At 36.5% G+C, this 16076-nt stretch overlaps 1 protein-coding gene across 8 annotated transcripts in view; it reads right to left on the reverse strand.

Moving 5' to 3' along the window:
• Positions 1-16076, reverse strand: part of CCDC7 (coiled-coil domain containing 7) — a 383402-nt gene that overhangs the window by 117024 nt on the left and 250302 nt on the right. Inside the window, exon 29 of one of the 8 annotated variants that reach the window (XM_038529719.1) lies at positions 6851-6980. The exons of the other annotated variants lie outside the window; for them this stretch is intronic. Coding sequence (XP_038385647.1) covers positions 6851-6980 — 130 coding nt within the window. The remainder of the gene's footprint in view (positions 1-6850; positions 6981-16076) is intronic. 8 annotated transcript variants of the gene reach the window in all.

Raw genomic sequence — 16076 nt, forward strand, 5'->3', positions numbered from 1 at the left:
GCCTGCCCCAATACAATTCAGAGCCAGGCTAGCTAGCCCCCATGGACCCAGGATCCAGATCCCTCTCTCATAGACTCAGAATCCAGCTTTGCTTCTGAGGATCCAGCTGACAGGCCCAAATCAATGGACCCCAGCAACGGGCTGGCCTTTTTATTATGACTAATATGCTAAGAGCTCTCACGGAAAAAATAGACAACATGTGAGAACAGATGGGTAATATAAACAGATATCTGGAACGTCTAAAAAAAATCAAAATGTTAGAAATCAAAAACACTACAGCAGAAATTAAGGATACCTTTGATGTGCTCATCAGTATATTGGACATAGTCAAGGAAAAAAAATCAGTAGTGAGGATATGCCATTAAATACTTTCCAAATTGAAAAGAAAAGAAAAATAAATGGGAAAAAAAGGAACAGAATATCTAAAATCTGAGACAATTATAAAAGTTATAATATACACAAGTGGGAATATCAGAGGAAACAATGGAACAAAAGAAATATTTAAAGTAATAACGGCTGAGAGTTTTCCAAATTAATGACAGCCCCAAACCACAGATCATAGAAGCTCAGAGAATACCAAAGATGAAAAATACCAAAAAACCTATATCTAATTATATTACATTCAAAGTAGAAAATCAAAGACAGAGAAAAACATCTTAAAGACTCCAGAGGAAAACAAAACAAAACACCAAACCTATAGAGAGTCAAGGATAAGAATTATACCATAATTCTCACCAAACAATGCAAGCAACAAGAAAATAGAAACATTTAAAGTGTTGAAGGAAGAACTCTACCAATCTAGAATTCTGTATCCAGAAAATTCATCCCTCAAAATTGAAAGAGACACAATAGTTTTCTCATTATAAAAACAAATAGAGGATATTTTTTTGACAGGAAATCTGAATTTCAAGAAAATATTAAAAGACATTCTTCAGAGATAAGGAATGCAATATAGATCAGAAATCCAGAATTAAAATTCACCACATTCAGGCCAAGGACAAAACACTGTCCACAGCAAGCAGGGAGAGCCTCTTCAGACACTGGCCTGAAAGATAGAAGAGCCAAACACGACAGCAGAGTATACATGGCACACATCAGAGACACTCCCTGAAGTGCCAGGCACTGGACACTATATGACCTATTCTTCATAAAGCCAATACAGTCAAAAGCAGAAGACACAACTGGTTTTTCTAACACAGAGAAGAATTCAGAGACTTAAATGCCAAGACAGAAGAATTCATATTAAATGAAAAACAAGATATGGCTATGGCTGGAGATCTAAGTGAAACAAATATAAGTTACATGCCTGATGAAGAATTTATTTTTTTTTTTATTTTTTTATTTTTTTTTATTCATGATAGGCACACAGTGAGAGAGAGAGAGGCAGAGACACAGGCAGAGGGAGAAGCAGGCTCCATGCACCGGGAGCCTGACGTGGGATTCGATCCCGGATCTCCAGGATTGCGCCCTGGGCCAAAGGCAGGCGCCAAACCGCTGCGCCACCCAGGGATCCCCCTGATGAAGAATTTAAAGCAACAATCATGAGGACACTCACTGAGTTTGAGAAAGGAATAGAATATATTAGTGAGGCCCTTATTACAGAGATAAATATTAAAAAAGGAATCAGAGATGAAGAATACAATAAATCAAATTGGAAACAGGCTTGATGCAATGAACAACAGGTTGGAAGATAATAGAAGACAAAATGATTGAAAATAATGAAGGTGAACAAAAGAGAAAAGGATGAATTATGTAACACAACAATAGTCTTAGGGAATTCAGTACTCCATCAAACATAAAAACATTCATATTATACTAATCTAGAAGAAGAAGAGAAAGCAAAGAAGGTAGAAAATTTATTAGAGGAAACTATAGCTGAAAACTTCCCTCATCTGGGAAGGAAACAGACATCCAGATCCAGGAAGCATAGAGAACTTCCATCAAAATCAACAAAAGCAGGCCAATACCAAGACATTGTAATTAAATTTGCAAAACATAGTGATAAATAAAAAATCTTAAAAGTAGCAATACAAAAGAAGTCTCCAGCTTTAAAGGGAAGTCGCATAAGGCTAGCTGCAGATTTCTCAACAGAAACTTAGCAAGCCAGAGAGAGTGGCTTGAGATATTCAACATGCTGAATGGGAAAAATCTGTAGCCAAGAATACTCTATCCAGCAAGGCTATCATTCAGAATAGAAGGAGAGATAGAGTCTCCCAGACAAAAAAAACCCCAATGAACTAGGGAGGTCATTACCACTAACCTAGCCCTGTAAAATATATTAAAAGGGACCCTGAGTGGAAAGAAAAGACCAAGTGTGACAAAGACAATAAAGGAATAGAGAAAATCTCCAGAAACAATGTTACAATAAGCAATACAATGGCAATAAATACATATCTATCAATAGTTACAATGAATGTAAATGGGCAAATGCTCCAATCAAAAGACATAGGGCATCAGAATGGATTAAAAGACAAGACCCATCTATATGTTGCCTACTGATTTTAGAACTAAAGACAACCTGTATACTGAAAGGGAGGGTTTTGAGAAATATTTATCATGCAAATAGATGTCAAAAGAAAGCTGGATTAGCAATATTTATATCATACAAACTAGACTTTAAAACAATGTGTGAGGGCAGCCCAGGTGGCTCAGCGGTTTAGCACCACCTTCAGCCCAGGGCCTGATTCTGGAGACCCGGCTTCAAGTCCCATGTCAGGCTCCCTGCATAGAGCCTGCTTCTCCCTCTGCCTGTGTCTCTGCCTCTCTCTCTCTCTCTCTCTCTGTGTCTCTCATGAATAAATAAATAAAATCTTAAAAAAAAATAAAACAAAGTGTGAACCAAGAGATAAAGAAGAACACTACATCATAATAAAGAGGGCAATTCAACATGAGGATCTAACAATTGTAAATATATAGGCACCCAACATGGGAGCACCCAAATGAATAAAACAATAACCTAAAAAAATTCATTGATACACAATAATAATAGGGGACGTTAGCACACCATTTACATCAATGGACAGACCATCTAACAGAAAACCAACAGGAAAACAATGGCTTTGAATGAAACACTGGACCAGATGGATCTAACAGATATATTCAGAATATTCCACCCTAAAACAGTAGGATACTCATTCTTTTCAAGTACACATGAGACATTCTCCAGGATAGATCACATATTAGATCAACAAATACCAAATTTTAAATCATACCGTGTACTTTCTTTGACCTCAATACAATGAAATTAGAGGCCAACCACAAGAAAAAACTTAGAAAGAGCACACATACATTGAGGTTAAACAACATGCTACTACATAATGAATGAGTCAACCAAGAAATCAAAGAATAAATTAAAACAATACATGGAAAAAACTGATAATGAAAATACAACCATCTAAAATCTTTGGAATACAACAAAAGAGCAGTCCTAAGAAGGAAATATATAGCAATACAGGCCTATCTCAAGAAGTAAGAAAAATTTCAAATATGCAACTAACCTTACACCAAAGGAGGCAAGAAGAAGGACAACAAATGAAGCCTGTCATGAGCAGAAGGAAGGAAATAATATAGATTGGAGCAAAAATAAATGATATACAAATTAAAAAAATAGAAACTAAAGAGAACAGATCAATGAAACAAGGAGCAGTTCTTTGACAAAATTAATGAAATTAATAAACCTCTAGCTAGACTTACCAAAAAGAAAAGAGAAGGGACTCAAATGACATCATAAATGAGGAGAAACAACTGACACCACAGAAATACAAATGATTGTAAGAGAATATTATAAAAAAACATGCCAACAAGTTGGATGACCTAGAAGAAATGGATAGATTCCTAGAAACACAAAGACTACCAAAACTGAAAGGAAGAAAGAAAAAAATGTGAACATGCCTATAACCACCAAAGAATTGAATCAGTAATCAGACAACTCCCAACAAACAAAAATCCAGGTCCAGATGGCTTCACAGGAGAATTCTACCAAATATTTAAAGAGTTAATTCCTATTCTTCTCAAACTATTCCAAAAAATAGAAAATGAAGGAAAACATCCGAACCTATTCAGTGAGTTCAGCATTACCTTGATACCAAAACCAGATAAAGAATTCACTAAAAAAGAGAACTACAGGTCAATATCTCTGATGAGTATGGATGTAAAATGGGTGGGGTGGTGGGGTAATTGGGTGATGGGCATTAAGGAGGGCACTTATGTAATGAGTACTGGGTGTTATATGCAAGTGATGAATCACTAAATTCTGCCCCTGAAATTAATAATATGCTATATTTTACCTACATTGAATTTAAATATTTTTTTTAAAAAAGAGTAGCTTCAAAATAAAAAATAAAAAAATTTCAATAAAATATTAGCATATCAAATCCAAGAGTAGATTAAAAGAATCATTAACCATGATCAAGTAGGATTTATTCCTGGTAATTCAATGTTTACAAATCAATTGATGTGATACACTACTTTAACAAAAGTAAGGATAAGAACCATATGATCCTCTCAGTAGGTTCAGAAAAAAGCATTTGACAAAATAGAACATCCATTCATGATAAAAACCCTTAACAATGTAGGGTTAGAGGGAACATACCTCAACATATGAAAAGCCATATATGAAACACCCACAAGTAATATCGTGAATGGGGGAAAACTGAGAGCTTTTCCTCTATGGTCAGGGACAAGACTGGGATGTCCATCCCACCATTATTATTTAACATAGTACTGGAAGTCCTAACCACAGCAGTCATACAACAAAAAGAAATATAAGGCATCCAAATCAGCAAGGAAGAAGTCAAACCTTCACTAATTGCAGATGACATGATATGTAGAAAATCTGAAAGACTCCATTAAAATACTGCTAGAATTGATACATGGATTCAGTAAAGTCACAGGATACAAAATAGACATACAGAAATCTGTTGTATTTCTAGACATCAATAAAAAAGAAAAAGTTAAGGAATCAATCCCATTTACAATTGTACCAAAAGCAATAAGATTCCTAGGAATAAACATAACGAAAGAGGTAAAAGACCTGTATCTGAAAACTATAAAACACTAGTAAAAGAAACTGAAGAGGACACAAAGAAATGGACAATTATTCCATGCTCATGGTTGGGAAGAACAAATATTGTTAAAATGTTTATATTACTTAAAGCAATCTACACATTTAATGCAATCTCTATCAAAATACCACCAGCATGTTTCACAGAGCTAGAAAAAACAATTTTATGGAACCACAAAAAAGCCTGAATAGACAAAGCAATTTTGAAAAAGAAAAGCACTGATTATTTACATCACAATTCCAGACTTCAAGCTACAGTCCAAAGCTGTGATCACCAAGATAGTATGGTACTGGCATAAAAATAAAAACAGATTAATGGAACAGAATAGAGAAACCAGAAATGGATCTACAACCATATAGTCAAATAATCTTTGAGAAAGTAGGAGAATATCCAACAAAAAAGTCAGTGTCTTCAACAAATGGTGCTGGGAAAACTGGACCACAACATGCAAAAGAATGAAATTGCACTGCTTTCTTGAATCATACATGAAAACAATTTCAAAATGAATAAAAGATCTAAGTGTGAGACTGAAAGCCATCAAATCCTAGGGGAGATACTAACTTCTTTGATATCAGCCATTACACTTCTTACTAGATACACCCCCTGAGGCAAGGGAAACAAAAGTAAAAACATGAACTATTGGGACTTTATCAAGATAAAAAGCTTCTGCATACTGAAGGAAACAATCAACAAAACTAAAACGCAACCTGTAGAATGGGAGAAAATATTTGCAAATGACATATCTGATAAAGTGTTAGTTTTCAAAATATATAAGAACTTATAAAAACTCAACTCAGCAAAAATAATCTAGTTTAAAAATGGACAGAACACATGAATAGACATTTTTCCAAAGAAGACCTCCAGATGGCTAACAGATACATGAAAAGATCATCAACATCACCCATCATCAGGGAAATACAAATCAGAACTGCAATGAGATATTACCTCACACCTGTCAGAATGGCTAAAATGACCAACACAGGAAGCAACAGGTAAGGATGCAGAGAATGGATAGGAATGCAAACTGGTGATAACTTTTATTTATTTAGTTTCCATTTTTTATTTAAATTCTAGTTGGTTAACATATAGTGTAAGATTGGTTTTAGGAGAATTCAGTGATTCTTCACTTACATATAAATGAATATTAAGAAGGACACTTGCTATGATGTGCCCTGGGTGTTATATGTAAGTGATAAATCAGACTTTTTATTTTATTTATTTACTTTTTAAAGATCTTATTTATTTATTCATGAGAGACACACAGAAAGAGAAAGAGAGAGAGAGAGAGAGAGAGAGGCAGAGGGAGAAGCAAGCCCCATGCAGGGAACCCGATGTGGGACTCGATCCAGGGTCTCCGGGATCACGCCCTGGGCTGAAGGCAGGCGCTAAACCGCTGAGCCACCCAGGGATCCCTAAATCATACTTTTAAAATAGAATACCAAAAGCACAATAACTGGAGCATATGTTGGAATGACACTACTGCTGGTCAGAAGTGCCCATTGGTCATGATCTCCTGGAACCTATAATCTCCTAAAGTCAGTTGAAAGATACTTTGAGATACTATTGAGCAGTTATTGGGCCTTGGTGGATACTGAGTGCATGTCCTATGGTTATGAAATAATCTTATGACTAGAAATTACAATCTGAAGGCAGTAAGGCTTTTGCTTTTGTTTTCTCATTATGTTTGCATATTCACTTTAAGAGTGTAATATTTCTATAATATATAGGCTCAAATCTGTATTCATGAACCAAAGAAAAAGATCTTGATCGGTTTAAAAGATAGTTACCCATAATTTTTATACTTGCTATGATGTCTTTCCTTTCTGTAAATTATTGGTTTCTCTACTTCCATTTGGAGTTTTGACACTGAATCTTGACTTAGAAGTATTAGATTTTCATCTGGTAGAGCAAAATGAACTAAATAAAGAGATGCATTTTGTTCATTAACTGGAAAAACAGATCTACTGTGAAAACTACAGATTTGAATTTATAACAAGTATACAATAGCATTTTCTCTCACTTTCATTGCTATATATAAATTGTCCTAATGTTAGGTCTTACATGAAGATTATATTTTGTTGTTGTTGTTCTTGTTGTTGTTTTATAGAGAGACAGAAAGAGTATGAGGTGGGGAGGGGCAAGGGGAGAAGGAGAGAGAAAATCCCAACCAGGCTCCATGCTCAATTTTGGAGCCTGCCAAGGGACTCCATCTCACAACCCTGGGATCATGATCTGAGCTGAAATCAAGAGTTGGACACAATCTACTAAGCCATTTAGGTGCCCCAATAAGGAAAGTTTTAAAGGGTATTACTGAAACTGTTTTATATTTCATAAGTATTCTGAGGCATCAAATATATTTTACAATAATCTGTACTTTTCGGCCTTGGTGGAATGGAATAGCTTAATTCATAACAATCGACCAAACAATAAAAATGCATATGTACAAGGTTATTCATTAGAGCATTATTTGTAACTGTAAAATATTTAAAACCATCAAAATGTTGAAGAATAGGATATTGGTTGAATAAACTAAGGTATATCCTATAAATTATAACCTAATATAATCTATGGCATATAATGTGATATAAACTGCTTTATGTCTTTGTGTAATAATAATAAATATTTCTATAAACTGACAAGAAGAGATTTCTAAGAGCTAATGCTTAAGTGAAAAAACTCTTTTAAAAAATGTACCTAGTATGCTAACTTTTGGGTCAGAATGAAGAAATCAGAAAAAAATAGAGAAATAGATATTAACTTTACAAAATGAAGCACAAGGGAAAAAACCATGACAAAACTATAGTGAGTTACCTACAAGAAGACAAGGGTGGGAAAGAAGACTTGGGAGTACAAGGGGAAGGACATATATATTTTGCATAATATTTACTTTTGGAAGCACATTAATGCGTTATGTATTAATGCTCTACACATTGCAAAAATAAAATTAAATCAATAAGGATAAAATGAAGCAACTAAAACTGAAAGCAAATGTAATGAAATGAACCTAATGAAGGCATAAAAATAACAACACAAATCCAAATAAGTCATCAAAATAGAGTTTGAAACATACCCTCAGTGTTGGGCAAGAAAATAGGGGGCAGACTGCAGGATTGAATAGGTTTATTTTTATAGAGGTATGTGCTGAGCAGTTCCTTAACAAGGTTGAAGTATTGTAAAATTGAGCAAATACATGAATCTGTTGATGCTTTAATATTCAAGATTGACATTGGAAGAACATATATATAAGAAATGGAGGAAAGCAAGAATGAGAGCTGAGGCACTAGAATTGAAGATGTACAAGAGTCCTCAGGACTTCTAAAACATGCAATATGGGTGACAGATGCACATATGATGTTCACATGCATGTGAATGTATGAATATGTGTTCATGCGTGTGCAAAAATATATACATACATGCATACATATATAGCATATGTGTATATGTGTATAAAATTAAGAAGTGCAGTTTCAGTTAAAATCCTATCTGTAAGCTTTCAGACTCAACCCATAGAAAATTACAAAGATTTTTCTTGGCAATTATCATTTAAGAAAGCTTCCTACCCCACACTAGACTTAAAGCACAGCCAAGTGTGCTAGTTTCTGGAAGGAAGTGCAATCATGTACTCAGGCCTCTCCAGGCCAGCATTTCCCAGACCAGCTGCTCCATTCATAGACCTCAAAGAAAGCACTGTACTCTTCAGGTGACTCTGCTTAGATTACCTTACAGGGGAAGCCTTGAAGACAATTGTCTCCTTTCTGACTCAATTTTCAGTATTTTCCTCTCCTAGTCCTTCCCAAATCCCCCCATAGCCTGGGGCCATACAATGGCAAGAGCCTTTTATTTGGAGATCCTTCAGCAGTGAGAGACAATCATCCTCCCCATTTGTAATGAAACATTAAACACTTCTCTGGTTCCTTCAATAGGGAAAAATGGAACATTGCTAAAGCTGGCCTTTCCTGTTTAGATTCTTGCTTGTATACTTACAGTAATTGAATAAAGGTTTACTTGTTACTTTCAGTTTGGCTAGTTATCTTAATTGGCCAACTCAACAACTGACAGTGCATTCTCTGACAAATTGGTGAAGTGAGTAGAGTGGTCAATAAAACACATTAACTTCCTAGAAGACAAACACAATCAACTTCCAACATGGCACTTTTGAGAGGTATTAGAGAAATTCGTCAGTCACCCTCCAGTGATGTTAGTGGATCATTTGAAAGATCTGAGAGTTCCATGGCACTTCATCAGCTGTGCCAATACAGCTCAGAAAGTACTAGTGGAGTTGGGGAGTTTGGGGTAGCACTAATGACTGTTTACATAAACTTTTAAGATATTAGGGGGATCACTGGATGGCCTCTAACTCTCTGGTCAAATTCACATAGTGGTCCAAAATATAGATCCAAAAGAGAGACCCTAGGAAAGCTAGAGAAGCAATTCCGTAACTACTGATATAGTCCTTCAGTGATGACAACAAAATTCATCAGAAACTCCTGAATACTGAGTTATACTCAATTATTACCGTTAGCTATAAATATGTCCCTGTCACCAAAAATCAACCTACAACACACTAAATTTTTATCAAGACTTATACCTAAAATAAAAAAGAATGAAGAGCTCTTTGGGATCACTTGACCCAATAATTTGAAGCTCTTAGAGACTTGGACAGTTTGCCTCCTTGAAGGAGGCACCTCTGGGGTATGGCATTAAAGACCCCCATTTCCAGAGTAAGGAAAAAATAGCCACTTTGTCTAAGGAATAGGAAGAAGATGGTACTAGGATGAAAAAATGCAAGCATTCAACATCATCTACATTCTCAGTTGGATAGTATATGGACTCTGAGAGCTTTGGCCCACACACGATGAGTTCTTCAGCACTGAATAAGATGGTTGAATCATCTTTCCAGTAAATATAGTTTCCTGTGAGCCATCTTGATTGTCTCCAAGATGTACAAAAGAAGTGTGGAAACAATACATGGTGAGATTGTTAGTAAAACTATTTCTAGATTTACTTATGCAATTCTTTTGTTGTTGTTGGTCATGCAATTCTTATTGGTTATTAAACTCAATTCAATCTTTAAGCCTCCTCATAAGCCCATATTGATCACTTAGAGACATAATCCAGACTTTACTGACAATCATTGAATTTGGAAAGTATGGCTGCTGCACAGATAGCAAAGACTGATCAGCAGAAAGAGTAATGTAAGAAGGGTAGGCATGTGCCCCCCTCTAGACTATTTAGGCTAGGGCCTATCAAAGAAATCTCTGATCTGGTTACTCAACAGTACGTTGCCAAAGAGTAGACTGATCAGCTCTCCTACCAAGGAACTCATAAGGAACTCATAGTCAGATAGTGATGGGCTCATGGGGTTTAGCAGGCTGCTCAACGAGAGCCTTTAAGGTGATGACCTCTTATGATTAATACAATTGCTCCTCTTTCTGCTCCTTCCAGAGAATCTGGGAGCAAATTATTGAGCCCTGGTAATATTTAAACAGATGTCTCACCTTTTAAAAATAAGCAAGACTAGGGGTTGAACCAAGGTCCTAGAGTTCCAAGTAGAAAACAGTGGTCCTATATCAAGTTCAATTTACTAGGCCTTCTGGATATTGGTGCATAGTTAACTGTGAAGATCACATATTAGATTAACAGCAGACCTCTCCACAGAGACCTGGCAGGCAAAAAAGGGCTGGCAGGATATATTCAGGGTCGTAAATGAGAAGAATCTGCAGCCAAGAATACTTTATTCAGCAAGGCTCTCATTCAGAAGAGCTTCTGGAAAAAGCTGGAAATATGTGACCACAAAACCAGCTCTGCAAGAAATTTTAAGGGGGACCCTGTAAAAGAAAGAGGAGTCCAAGGAAACAATCCACAAAAACAGGGACTGAATAGGTATCATGATGACACTAATTTCATATCTTTCAATAGTAACTCTGAACATGAATAGCTTAATGACACAATCAAAAGACGCAGGATTTCAGACTGGATGAAAAAGCAAGAACCATCTATTTGATGTCTACAAGAGACTCATTTTAGACTTAAGGACACCTATAGCCTGAAAATAAAGGTTGGAGAACCATTTACCATTCAAACGGTCCTCAAAAGAAAGCAGGGGTAGCACTCCTTATATTAGATAAGTTAAAGTTTATCCCAAAGACTGTAGTAAGAGATGAAGAGGGACACTATATCATACTTAAGGATCTATCCAACAAGAGGACCTAACAATCATCAATATTTATGCCCTGAATGTGGGAGCTGCCAAGTGTATCAACCAATTAATAACCAAAGTTAAGATATACTTAATAATAATACACTTATACTTGGTGACTTGAATATAGCGCTTTCTACAAATGACAGGTCTTCTAAGCACAACATCTCCAAAGATACCAGAGCTTTAAATGATACACTGGACCAGATGGATTTCACAAATATTTACAGAACTTTACATCCAAACGCAACTGAATACACAACCTTCTCAAGTGCACATGGAACTTTCTCCAGAATAGACCACATACTGGGTCACAAATCAGGTCTTAACCAATACCAAAAGATAGGGATCGTCCCCTACATAAATTCAGACCACAATGTTTTGAAACTAGAACTAAATCACAAGAAGAAGTTTGGAAGGATTTCAAACACGTGGAGGTTAAATACCATCCTGCTAAAAGATGAAAGGTTCAACCAGGAAATTAGGGAAGAATTTAAAATTCAGGAAATTAATGAGAATGAAGATACAACCGTTCAAAATCTTTGGAATACAGCAAAAGCAGTCATGAGGGGGAAATACATCGCAATACAAGCATCCATCCAAAAACTGGAAAGAACTCAATTACAAAAGCTAACCTTGCACCTAAAGGAGCTGGAGAATAAACAGCAAATAGATCCTACACCCAGCAGAAAGAGAGTTAATTAAGATTCGAGCAGAACTCAATGAAATAGAGACCAGAAGAATTGTGGAATAGATTAACAAAATCAGGACAGGGCTGTTTGAAAGAATTAATAAGATAGATAAACCATTAGCCAACCTTATTAAAAAGAGAGAAAAGACTCAAAGTAATAAAATCATGAATGAGAAAGAAGAGATCACTACCAATACCAAGGAAATAAAAACAATCTTAAAAACTCATTATGAGCAGCTATACGCCAATAAATTAGGCAATCTAGAAGAAATGGACACATTTCTGGAAAGCCACAAACTACCAAAACTGGAACAGGAAGAAATAGAAAACCTGAACAGGCCAATAACCAGGGAGGAAATTGAAGCAGTCATCAAAAACCTCCCAAGACATAAAAGTCCAGGGCCAGATGGCTTCCCAGGGGAATTATATCAAGCATTTAAAGAAGAAACCATACCTATTCTACTAAAGCTGTTCTGAAAGATAGAAAGAGATGCAGTACTTCCAAACTCATTATATGAGGCCAGCATCACCTTAATTCCAAAACCAGACAAAGACCCCACCAAAAAAGAGAGTTATAGACCAATATCCCTGATGAACACAGATGCAAAAATTTTCAACAAGATACTAGCCAATAGGATCCAACAATACATTAAAAAGAATATCCACCATGACCAAGTAGGATTTATCCCCAGGATGCAAGGCTGGTTAACACTCATAAAGCAATCAACATGATAGATAATATCAACAAGAGAAAAAACAAGAACCATATGATCCTCTCAAGAGATGCAGAGAAAGCATTTGACAAAACACAGCATCCATTCCTGATCAAAACTCTTCAGAGTGTAGGGATAGAGGGAACATTCCTCGACATCTTGAAAGCCATCTACAAAAAGCCCACAGCAAACATAATTCTCAATGGGGAAGCATTGGGAGCCTTTCCCCTAAGATCAGGAACATGATAGGGATGTCCAGTCTCACAACTGCTATTCAAGATAGTACTGGAAGTCCTAGCCTCAGCAATCAGACAACAAAAAGACATTAAAGGCATTCAAATTGGCAAAGAAGAAGTCAAATTCTTTGCAGATAACATGATACTGTACATAGAAAACCCAAAAGACTCCACCCCAAGATTGCTAGAACTCATACAGCAATTTGGTAGTGTGGCAGGATACAAAATCAATGCCCAGAAGTCAGTGGCATTTCTATACACTAACAATGAGACTGAAGAAAGAGAAATTAAGGAGTCAATCCCATTTACAATTGCACCCAAAAGCATAAGATACCTAGGAATAAACCTAACCAAAGAGGTAAAGGATCTATACCCTATAAAAGCATGAACACTTCTGAAAGAAATTGAGGAAGACACAAAGAGATGGAAAAATATTCCATGCTCATGGATTGGCAGAATTAATATTGTGAAAATGTCAATGTTACCTAGGGCAATTTATACTTTTAATGCAATCCCTATCAAAATACCATGGACTTTCTTCAGAGAGTTGGAACAAATTATTTTAAGATTTGTGTGGAATCAGAAAAGACCCCGAATAGCCAGGGGAATTTTAAAAAAGACAACCATAGCTGGGGGCATCACAATGCCAGATTTCAGGTTGTACTACAAAGCTGTGGTCATCAAGACAGTGTAGTACTAGCACAGAAACAGACACATAGATCAATGGAACAGAATAGAGAATCCAGAAGTGGACCCCAACGTTATGGTCAACTAATATTCGACAAGGCAGGAAAGACTATCCACTGGAAGAAAGACAGTCTCTTCAATAAATGGTGCTGGGAAAATTGGACATCCACATGCAGAAGAATGAAACTAGACCACTCTCTTGCACCATACACAAAGATAAACTCAAAATGGATGAAAGATCTAAATGTGAGTCAAGATTCCATCAAAATCCTAGAGGAGAACACAGGCAACACCGTTTTTGAACTTGGCCACAGCAATGTCTTGCAAGATATATCCATAAAGGTAGGAGAAACAAAAGCAAAATTGAATTATTGGGGCTTCATCAAGATAAGAAGATTCTGCACAGCAAAAGAAACAGTCAACAAAGACAACCTACAGAATTGGAGATGATATTTGCAAATGACTTATCAGATAAAGGGCTAGTATACAAGATCTATAAAGAACTTCTTAAACTCAACAGCAAAGAATCAAGCAATCCAATCATGAAATGGGCAAAGGACATGAACAGAAATCTCACAGAGGATTACATAGACATGGCCAACAAGCACATGAGAAAATGCTCTGCATCACTTGCCATCTTGGAAATACAAATCAAAACCACAATGAGATACCACCTCACACCAGTGAGAATGGGGAAAATTAACAAGGCAGGAAACAACAAATTTTGGAGAAGATGTGGAGAAAGGGGAACTCTCTTGTGCTGTTGGTGGGAATGTGAACTGGTCCAGCCACTCTGGAAAACTGTGTGGAGGTTCCTCAAAGAGTTAAAAATAGATCTGCCCTACAACCCAGCAATTGCACTGCTGGGGATTTACCCCAAAGATACAGATGCAGTGAAACACCGGGACACCTGCAATGTCCACAATAGCCAAACTGTGGAAGGAGCCTCGGTGTCCAACGAAAGATGAATGGATAAATTAGATGTGATTTATGTATACAATGGAATATTACTCAGCCATTAGAAACGACAAATACCCACTATTAGCTTCGATGTGTAGGGACCTGAGGGTATTGTGCTGAGTGAAATAAGTCAATTGGGAAAGGACTAATTGTATTGTATTGTAAGACAATTGTATTGTCTCATTCATTTGGGGAATATAAAAATTAGTGAAAGGGAATAAAGGGAAAGGAGAGAAAATGATTGAAAATATCAATGAGGGTGACAAAACATGAGAGACACCTAACTCTGGGGAATGAACAAGGGGTAGTGGAAGGGGAAGTGGGCGGGGGGTTAGGGTGACTGGGTGATGGACAAAGAGGGGGGCACTCGGTGGGATGAGCACTGGGTGTTATGCTATATGTTGGCAAATTGAACTCCAATAAAAATTTTTTTAAAAAATATTATAAATAGAAAACCCTAAAGACAAGACTCCATCAAAAAACTATTAGAACTGATAATTAAATTCAGTAAAGTTGCAGTACACAAAGTTGATATACAAAAATCAGCTTTATCATCACTAACATAAGGTTTTATAAAGATAAATTAAGAAAACAATACCACTTATAATAGCATTCAAAATAATAAAATAACTAGGAATAAGTTTTATCAAGGAGGCAAAAGACCTGTACACTATAAATACTATGAGACACTGGTGAAAGTAACTGAAGATGACAGAAATAAATAATGGATATTCCATGCTCATGGATTGGAAGATTTAATATTGTCAAAATGTTCACATCACCCATAGCAATCTACTGATTCAAATCAATCCCTATCAGAATTCCAGTGGCAAATTCCAGGGAAGATGGTGGAGTAGAAGGACCCTCAGCTCACCTTGTCACACAGATACAACTAGAAAACACATCAGTGTAAAAAACACATAAAATGACTGAAAGACTGTCATAACAAAGTCCACAACTAAGAGGCCACATTTAAGAAGGTAGGAAGGGCAAAAATTCTGTAGGGAGCTATAGGAACCCATGGCACTATTCACAGGAGGAAAGGATACTGCAGGTTAAACAGAGAGGGGAAGGAACAGACTTTCACATTGTGGACCGCAAATGAGAAAGACAAATCCCCATAACATTTGGCTTTGAAAACCAGACAGGTTGAATTTCTTACAAACAGTGAGACTTAAGACCTGGAACTTTAAAATCAGTGGGCTTTGCTTCCTGGGAGCAGGGAGGGTTAGAGAAAACTGAGTTTCCCTCTTAAAGAGTACAACAAACAGCCCACAGAAATGCAGCATGGAAACAGCATTTTGAAAAATACCTGGGGGCATATGGGAGGAATATTTGTTTACCTATCTCAATGCATGTGCTCTAGAGGAAGAGATCCTTGGGAGACTTCTCCAGGAACAAAGGACCTGACCAGAGTCATGCCTCTCCCCCACCCCTAGTCTAAACATATGGCCATCTTTGGGAATAGCACTACCCTGACACTTGTTACTAAATTGCTAATACCATGCATCCTGCACACAGGCTTCT

The sequence above is a fragment of the Canis lupus genome, chromosome 2, assembly GCF_011100685.1.
Source record: "Canis lupus familiaris isolate Mischka breed German Shepherd chromosome 2, alternate assembly UU_Cfam_GSD_1.0, whole genome shotgun sequence".
In the NCBI taxonomy this organism is placed as follows: Eukaryota; Metazoa; Chordata; class Mammalia; order Carnivora; family Canidae; genus Canis; species Canis lupus.